At 33.5% G+C, this 10373-nt stretch overlaps 1 protein-coding gene across 1 annotated transcript; it reads left to right on the plus strand.

The window, feature by feature from the left end:
• The first annotated feature begins 1170 nt into the window (after positions 1-1170).
• LOC134248748 (uncharacterized) lies at positions 1171-1656 on the plus strand. Its single transcript, XM_062731148.1, has one exon. It carries the CDS (start codon positions 1171-1173, stop codon positions 1654-1656), a length of 486 nt encoding a protein of 161 aa, XP_062587132.1.
• Positions 1657-10373: the final 8717 nt, after the last annotated feature.

A 10373-nucleotide genomic window follows, 5' to 3' on the forward strand; every position in this document is an offset into this window, starting at 1 on the left:
AAGAACAGCATTGCAATCTTTGTCATGTGGATCTTTGCCTTTCATGCATGCATAACATATGGCTGATAATTCAAAGGAACATGAAGTAGCACATACTTCCAGAAAAGAAAATACTATCGTTTTCTCCCAACATGTTCTACGCATTGCCTCACACATTAGAAAAAAACGATGCATGTGAAACCTACCGGTACTGCCAAGATTGTACATGTGCAATACTAATGGGTGTTAAGTGGCTTATATATTCAAACAAAGAACACAAACTCAGTCAAAATAAATGGTATAAAACAGACAAAACAAACAAAATCTATAGCCGACAAAAGAAAATGGAAAATATAAAATGTATAAATTCATTAAGAAGATGCCAAATTAGCTAAATATATCACTGAAGTTCTCTTTATCATAGAAGAACAAGATAATAATCGTGATTGATAATTTTGTTCTGAAAAAGCCAATTTAAGCAGATTGGCTGCATTGAAGAATCTGACTTGTTATAACATTAGTATATATTGTATTGATCTTTTTTTAAATTGTGAAATTAAGTGAATTACTGTATATCATAACTGTTTATGTCTGGCTTAAAATGGCTCGACTAAAATTAGAAAATTTCAAGGAAAAAAAAATACAAATCTACCTACAGACCTTACTATTTTACCCGGAGAAGGCACATATTATTAAAAATGGCTTGGTCACATTTCTGAAAAACGTAGGCAAAATCTAACATTTAAAGAAACTATGAGAGAATGCATCAATGATATTTTATGGTAGTAAAATTATTTTAAGTTAAGTTTCATGTATTATATGTTATTTTGTATTTCCCCACTTTGTGCCTCTTTATCTGTAAACCCGTAGAACCCCGGTAACTTTATCCTTTTGAGATAAGAGAACTAGCATCATTATATCTACTGCTATTGTATAGACAAGACGGCCATACATTTGCTGAAATATTTTTGGATTACTCGAGAATTAAAAAAATCCTGTGAGCGTTAATATTAATTGACGATTTATTTCGTATTCTTCTGTGGACATCTTCCTGTGTTGTTGTCGGTGTGGTGAAAACGAAAGTAGATACTCTAATGGCTCCCATTCGCGTAGCGATTATAGGACATTCCTTTATTCGGCGGTTGCAGAATTTTATTGCTCGTAACACTGAGAATGACAATTTGAGACTTTATGGCGCATTTATTTGATGTACAGTTTCTTAGTGAAGGAGGTTTGACTGTCGATCGCATGGTTCACGGACCCAAATTTACGTCATTTGATCCGCCTCCCCAGATCGTTTTTCTACAGATTGGAGGAAATGACCTTGATAATAACTATCTAGATGTAGACGCCTTGGTGAGAAAAATCCAGAGTTATGTATATTACTTGGTTCTGGGATGTGGAGTGCGGCATGTCGTTATCGGCCACATTCTGCGGCGCAACAGGAGGGGCGATTACAACTCCCGGGTCGTCGAGGCTAATTGCTGTCTACAGAGCTGGACCTCCTCTCTCGACAATATCTCGTTTCATCAACACCATGGTTTCTGGAAGGACTTATCATTCCTAAGTACAGATGGCGTACACATCAGGTGTTCCCGCACCGACAGCAGCCAGATGAGAAAGTACCTGCAAAGCGTGAAGAGGGCCGTCTTGCGAGCTTCTCGCACCATTTGGTAATCATGTTCTTTTTATACGCATGTGGCAATTAATGTATTGCTTCATGCAAATCCATCCCATATAGCAGTAGATAACCATTATATCATTACCGCATTATATCTTACTTGAATTACGTGTGGTAATTATTGTATTGCTTCGTGCAAATCCATTTCATATATAGAAGTAGATAACCATGATATCATTCATAGCATCATATCTTACTTCAATATGCTATATAAACTCAAATTTTCTCTTAGATTGCCTTACTTTTAATATTTTAGGTCTCGTGCAACAAGTCTTAACTAAATTACTAGTTTACCAATGGATCAATTATTTGTTACTTACATAGATTAAGATCAATATTAGAATTTCAACTGGGTAATGTTACCATTTCTGATTCATTTATTAAATACCTGCAGTCTGAATTGATATTTGTTTCTAGGCACAAAGTGTACAGTCTGCTTGGTTAGAGTACCACTCGTCATAGCATTAGTTCATTGGTAAAACATGCTTTGTTTCTTTAGTTTAGAATTTGTGGTGTCAAAGCTCATAGCTTATTAGTTGGTTTCATTGCTGTTCCCATTGCATTAGTTGTATGAGATTGGACGTCTTACTATATATATCTAGCTAGCACTAGGTTTTGCTTGGATGACCATTTGTTATTCATACAGTGCTGCCATACATTTTAATTATTTATTTATTCATTTATCATGTTTATCACTGGTACCATTTGCACTTGTTTGTATGACCATTTGTCATTCATCGAGTGATGCCACATCTTTTGTACCAAGTACCATTTATACTTGGTTTGAATGGCCATTTGTCATTCATTGCTGCTAGCAGGTTTGAACTTGTATAATTTTGACCATTTGTCAAAGTGCATTGTACATGTTTTGGTACCATTTGTACCATTGTTTGTTTTCATGTGCCATTTGTACATGATGGGATGACCATTTGTCATCTTTTTCCTGCTAGCAGTATTTCTTTGTGTTGAACTCTGACCACGTGTCAGTTTTCTATTGGCATCACTCATTTGTGCTTGGTATTTTTTGTAAAACATGTATTTCGGTTTGAAATTGAGGGCTAGAGACACCTACTCTTCAATTATATATGACAATATAAGACTATAGTTTTGGTCTTCATTTGAAATTACATGTAACATATAATTTTGTACATACAGAACCTTACATTGGTACAGTTAGTTCAATTTTATTTAGAACAAAAACTTTTTATTATATGCCTCCATTTCAGCAATGCCATCCAAGAAAAGGCACGAGCCAGGGCCTAATGGACAGACTCGTAAAAGACAGCGGAGACAAAGGTCATCTAGTGACGAATCGCTGCCACAAATCGATTACAATAAACTGGCGGAAGCTATCCTAAAGAAGCAAGGCCGGGTGACCGAGACAGACAATGGAGAAAGTCCAGTATCTCTTGAGCCCAGTAAAGATGTGGAAACGCCACAACAAGCGCCTTCAGTGAATAGTTTGCCTTACACAGCCAATACAGCAGTGAATACAAATAATGTTTTAGGTGCAGCCCAACACTCAAGTTTCCTCCTAACTTTGGATAAAATTTTTGGGGGTGAGTCTATTGTAAGTCGTTCAGTGGATGATAACAATGTCACACCACTGCAGTTATCAAGGGGTATACCATTAGGGGCAAATATTCCCTTGCGTGTAAAGCAAAAAATTTGGGCTAATCAGTATATTGACTTAAGGGTGTTACTGCCTGAACACAAACAAGAAACTGTGTCTGTACAAATTGATGAAGGATCAATCAAATTGAATGCCAAACAGTCAGAGAAAACCCCATTGTCCATTTATCAATGGACAAATGCCTTTATAACTTTCATGTCAATTTATATTGAGTCAAATTCACAGTCAGCCTCAAATTTGCTTAAGTACATGTCAACAGTCCGTCACCTCCATGCATCCAATGGTGAGTCAGCCTGGAGGTTATATGATGAGCAATTTAGGAAGTTGCGTGAGGTGTCAGACCTGCCTTGGCAACAACCCCTTAATGAGTTAATTATAAGAGTAACAACAATGTCAAAATCACATAATCAAACATTCCCACACAACAGATCATCAAACAATCAGTCTTTTCGGGGACCAATAAGGTTTTGCTACACTTACAACAATGGACAGCAATGTACATCAACAAATTGCCAATACAGACACATATGCTCGGTGTGCAAAGAGACACATCCCCGAATTCGGTGTACAAAGCAAAAATCAGACACTCAAAATGCTACCAATTCTCAATCTCAACGTCAATCAGGAAAATCTAAAACTACCAACCCCAGTACAAGCACATGATCTTGAGCATTACCTACAAGGTTATGACCCCTTTCTTTCTCATTACTTAGTTCAAGGTTATTCAGCCAAAAATACAGTTCATCAACAATAGCATCTCATTGCTTAGTTTTGTACACAAATTCAGGAAAGTAGTGATCTCTGTTAGTCATTTCTTTTTTAAAAACTGCTGAATGGTGTCCATCACGCATCTGGTACTTCTGCAGATTTACGCCTGCCTATTACGTAGTCAATTTTATTAGAAAATTATAATGCTTTCGATAAGACAGTCCCACGATATGATCTAAGACAACTATTGAAAACATTATTATTACTGGCTTTCCTTGCCTGCTTGCGTTTAGGGGAGTTGATAGTAAAATCAAGATTTTTTTACAATATTGTGGTTCAGCGTTCTGATTTCCATTTTGATGAATCCCGGTCACATGTACCCACTGCCCATATTTGGGGTTTCGGGGGGTTGGATTACTGTAAACCAACTTTTATTCGCGTGCGAGAAATTTTCGCAAAGCTCGCGAGAACCTCGTCATCCCTAATATTTCTCGCCACGATTGGGTCCTTAAAGTCTCTTTTTTCTATTAAAAAAACGGCTTGATCGCGGAAATTAATCGTCGCAAACTAGTTTACTCCCGGTAAATCGCGACATAAAGTTGTTGCGAATAAAAGTTGGTTTACAGTAACTTGGTGGCCAGCATTTTGTTGCACCAAAAATTACATAGCGATTCTTTCCCCATTCCATGAATAGTCAGCCATTGAGTTGTATTAGTCATGTAATCAATAGTTTAAATACTGTTGCATTGAATTTCATTGTGAAGAATGCATTGTTTTGACTGTGTTGGACAATCATGTGAATACCAAGATGTACATTTAATTTGCAATTTGGAAATTTTTGGGATTCGTTTTTAGTGTTTATTTGTTTAGGATTGTTGATAACAATTTTACTTTTAATTGCTCCTCTTAAAAATTTTCCCATTGGGCTGCACCTAGGTTACTCATTTGAATCTTATATACATTGCCAGTATATCATGCTATTGACAATATGTTTTATATTGAATCTAAATTTGTTATTTTGAATAAAACAATGATAATGCATTTTCTGACTACATTTCGGGTGGGGCAAGGAAATGCTTGTAGCCTTTCCTTTTTTGGCCATATTTTGGAAGCCACCTATTTTGCCAAATTATATATGTTATGTAATAGTCACATACTGGGAGACTAATTGTTATTGCATAATTGTGTTTATAATTTTTCTCAGGAATTGTGTTTTAAGGTTACATTGTCTCCCAGTCTTTTTTATTCAGTTTTATGTTTTATATTATATGTTGTCATTTCATAATAAATGACATATTTTTGGAACAAACATGTCTTGCGTTATTTGGCAGAAAACAAGCTCAATGTTGTCAGACTGGTGTTTAATTGAAGGAATGAAAGCTAAACTTAAATCAATGTATCTTAAAAGTGCAAAGTGAGTAAGCATCGGCTTTATTCTCACTTTAGAAAGTAAAGTTCCATAAACTTTAATCTGGTCACTTATCTGCATAATTCTAAGATAAATAACATAATACTTTTGAGATAGTTTTCACAAATGTATTTCTTTTATATAAAATTTGAAAACAAAATTCACAAAGAAAACACTTTTATTGAATTTAATGGACTTATCACATCGTTTTTTGGAGTACATTTATTTTTTTTTCATTCAATTTTAAGATGAGGTTTTTCATTACAAAAACAAAAAAGTAACAAAAACAGACAGGTTATCATCTTAAAAAAACTTAATTGCTACAATTTACATCAATGTACTATGTACAATGTATTAAATTCGAAGGTTTAATTGTTCTACTTCTTGGTAAATACCTGACGCTAGCACCATTCAGTGCCATTTCTAAGAATCTTCCACGTACAAGTAAGGTAATCTTTGTTCACGATATCTTCAAAATTTCCGCTATAACAGCTCTTGTTATGGTTTTGTTAAGTTTCAATTTTAATCTTACACTACCTTCTCTAGATTTGCAATCCGCAGATTTTTTTTCATTTCAACACAGACAGATTTGTAGAAATGCTAATGAGAAAAACAATCATGATGTAAAATAGAAACGTTAAATTATTCTCACAATGCTTGAGTATGTTTTAAAATCTTTGAGATTTATAAAGTGAATTACGTAACATATTTCTTAATTCAAGCCCTAATATGCAATAAAACTCGTGTAGAACAAAGGTATCTAGCAAAGAATCAAATAAACACCCGAAAAGTTTACATTATGAGCTAGAAAATAAATTATATACTTCTCTTTAGAGTTTCTAGAGTTCTCTCTCTTTGCACGATGCCCAATTAAGAATTGACGTGTTTTGGTTTATTTCAAAATATGTACCGGTAGTACTGACTAATCATTAAATTTATCAGAGATATACAATCTTTTCTTTCAGGACCTTGACCTCCTTGTTGTGTTTCTCTGAACTCCTGAAAAAAAAAAAACTCGCTTATACTCAACTCGAGCTCAGTTCAGACTGTCTATAGCCCCCATCTCAACTTTCTGTACTTTAAAGGGCTTTGTTGTTTACTCATCAGTCTAAAGGCTTTTTATTACATGGAATTATAGATATGCTTATCATGTCAATTTATTTTTTTATTTTTCTAGTATTCAAAAGTTATGAAGAAAGACATTTTTGATAAGAAAAGGTTGTTTAAATAACAGGTGTACCAAATAAGGTTATTTTTTATTAATCTATATTTATTGCATAGCTAATAACCCCCCACCACTTTCACCCCCCTCCCCCCAACCAACACACACACTCCCTTACCTATGCATCAAAACATTACTCTTATCACTTTTGAGAAAGAAAAAGAAGCCAAGTGAGAATGAATTCAATTTCTCAAATCGATTAGTAGCTAATTAGTAACAATGACATTTCATATAATATCTTCATTGTCCCCAATACTTCTTTAATTATAAACAGCTGTCTAATGAAATGGATAAATTTATAAAAGTTGATGTACAAAATCAAAAGCTAAAACAATTTAACAAGATTAGATCTGAAGATATAGTAAAACAAAATACCTGTAAAATAAAAGTTTTTAGCAACATTTATTAGTTTTTATTATAAAATTTCATTACCGTATTAGGTAGTTGGTTTAAATCATGAAATATTTCAAAATTTATTCAATGCCATACAATATTCAATGCCATGCAAACATTTTCATATTAGCTATTTGATAAAAGAAGAAGTACATGTGAAACTATATTTACCAGATGCTCGCTAAAAATTTGCTTCAATACCCAAAACCAGTAAAGAAATCATAAAATAAAAATGAAACGAATTTTCTAAAAAAAAAAAAAACAAGGTTAACAAAAAAATTGCAGGTAATTGGGAACAAGATTTTTTGTCGATGAATAACTAGAGTAGGTATTTGTCTGACCTTGAACAAATAATGATCTTTATAGGCATTGGAAATTTAAATCCCCCAACTTCATAATACACATATTACCAAATTGTTTATTGATCCAGAAAATTCATTTCACTAGCATAAAAGAAATTAAACTATTTGCTGTTATTTATGATGAAATGACAGAATATAGTTGGTATGTCATGTACTTTTTCATGTACTTTTCTAATTCTATTTTAATCACTGTTATAAATTAATTAAGGAGCTATAAAACATCAAAAATTTTAGATTTAATATTTCAGGAACAACATTGTAAATTACCTGTTTCAAGGTTTATATTATCATTCATTATTTTTGGCAATAACAAGCATTTGGTATGAATATCTATAAATATGCATAAACCATTAAAATATAAATAAAGTTATGAAATTTAATGATAACATCATTACAATATAATTTAACCTGACATTGAATATAATTTTAATCTTACCCCTTTCTATAATTTATAGATATGGCTACCAACCAAGGACAGGACATCATGAGTTGCCAGTTTTGTCCAAATCCTGTAAAACATCACTGCAATCTTTTCCATGTAGATCTCTGCTTTTCATGTACACCAAAGCATATGGCCGACAATTCAAGGGAAAATGAAGTTGTTGGATATACTTCAAGAAAACAATACTCTTTTGTTCTACCACTATGTCCAACACATAAGAATAACTGGTACGAGACATACTGCCAAGATTGTAATAAACCAATATGTTTATCATAATATATTTTTAGTGTTTGATGGGTTCTCTCAAAAAGCATGAATTTACCGAAATCAATGATATTCTTCAAGAATATAAAAAGCAAATAATGACTGACACACGAGAATTAGACAGTACAATTGATCCAAAATACAGAAACATAAACCTGAATACAATAACTGCTGAGTTTGACAAAGTTCACTCCGCCATAAAAGAACAAGACGATCAAATCTGCAAAGCTGTACATGAAAGATGCATTCAACTCGTAGGAGAAGTAACGAAGCAGAAAACAGAAGCTTAAAAAAATACACAGAAAACGAGTGTTTAAATGAAAAATAAGTGAATCGTCTTGTCCTAAAAAATAAAGATATTCTAAAAAGTAGTGATGTCACAGCCATTATAAACTACCGATCAAGAAATGATGATTTTCGAAGGGGCCCAGAATTACCAAGTTTTTTGCCCACAGTTAATTGTCGGTATAATAAAAAAACACCAGATTGCAGACATGGTTGGTTTTCCTCAAAATGGAGATGAACTGAAGAACTGAAGAAGAAAACTTAAAATATTGAAAATGATAGATGAATCTGTGTTTCTAGGAAGCATACAAAGTCCTTATGGAGGTTCTTTAAGGCTCTGGAGAATGCAGTGTTTGGGAAGAGATAAGATTTTGACCAGTGGAAATGACAAAACAATGAAACAGATAGACAGAACTGAGCAAATTTTAAAATCAATTCATACAAATGATAATGTCTGGGCATTAACCATTAATTCACAACAAATACGAATGTTTTCAACCATGTATAATAGAGATACAAATATTTATGTGTGTAAAAAGAAAAAAAAGTGGAAGTATTACTCGGCAATCCTGATTAGTTTCCTGTAGGTTTATATATCGCAAGTAATGGATATTTACTTGTGAGGATGCGGTCCATAGATCAGACACAGAGTAGAATGGTGAGATACTCAGGTACAACAGAGATACAGAAGATCCAGTATGACTCCTGGGGCCAACCTTTCTTTTCAACCGGTGTTCGTAGAGTGCTTCTCCTGACTGAGAATGGTAATGGTGACATTTGTGTGACTGATTATACTGGAAAGGCAGTTGTTGTTCTGAATTCTTTTGGAGATTATAATTTAGGTATTGTGACAACATCGCTATGCAATCAAAATACACAGAATTTAAACCATTTCATATTGCTTCTGATGTCAATACTCAAATACTGGTTAATGACAGTTCAAACAACATTCTTCACGGATAATTTTGTCCGCTATATAGAACATCCATGTAATGGAGGACTGAGCATTAATACTGAACAAGTGATCTACAAAATGACTTTATTTTCACACTGTGACGTCACAATCGAGGAGCAAAATTTTGTGCAGCACATGCCCTTTTTAGAACTTGTGTTTGGCTTTGCATGTACCAAATTTTATTTTAATTTGATTTGTGTTCTGTAGATATAGAGTTATTTTGCGAACTTTTAGATCACCACTCGTACTTTCTTTTAACTTTTGAAAATTGTGTTACCATAGTAACGTTTGTGTTGGATCATTCACCATTTAAGACTTCAGGCTTTCAACTTTAGGAAACAATCATTTCTAATTGTTTGCCTAGTCACAAAAATTGGGTTGAAAACATGTTGAAAATATCATTTCTTAAAACATTAAAGTACGTTGCCATTGTAACTATTACACATAGCAACCAATTTTTGCCCGATTGTAGTTTAGAAATTCAGAGACAATTGTCATTGAGGGTTTGGAGAAATTCTGAGAATAGGCATGCACCAGCTCCTATACAAAATTTCAATTCAGTTTAATAAACAATATACTATAATAGAAAAGTAACATAAGTCCTTCAAGATATCTCTGTTTTCAGTTTTTTTTTAATATGTAAATCTGATATTTTAAAAATATCATTGTGCATCAAAATTATTAAAATAGTTGAATATAATTTCTATTTTCATCAGTGTTTACAGGTGATATGGCTACCTCCGAGGCACAGGATGTCATTCGCTGTCAGGTTTGTCGAAAACCTGTGGTACACCACTGCAATCTTTGTCATGTTGATCTCTGCCTCTCATGCATACCAAATCACATGGCTAATAAATCAAGAAAGCATGAAGTTGTCGAATTCATATCCAGTAAAGAATACACTTTTGTTCTAACAACATGTCCAACACATAAGAAAATACATGATGTGCTTGTGAAACACTATCCGCCCGGCGTTAACAAATTTAAAAACATTTTTAGCATAAAGGTCACTGTGAAGTTCACAAGGTCATTGATCTTGGT

Source organism: Saccostrea cucullata, unplaced genomic scaffold (assembly GCF_032062105.1).
Source record: "Saccostrea cucullata isolate Sc308-1 unplaced genomic scaffold, CSIRO_AGI_Scuc_v1 ctg1511, whole genome shotgun sequence".
Taxonomy (NCBI): domain Eukaryota; kingdom Metazoa; phylum Mollusca; class Bivalvia; order Ostreida; family Ostreidae; genus Saccostrea; species Saccostrea cuccullata.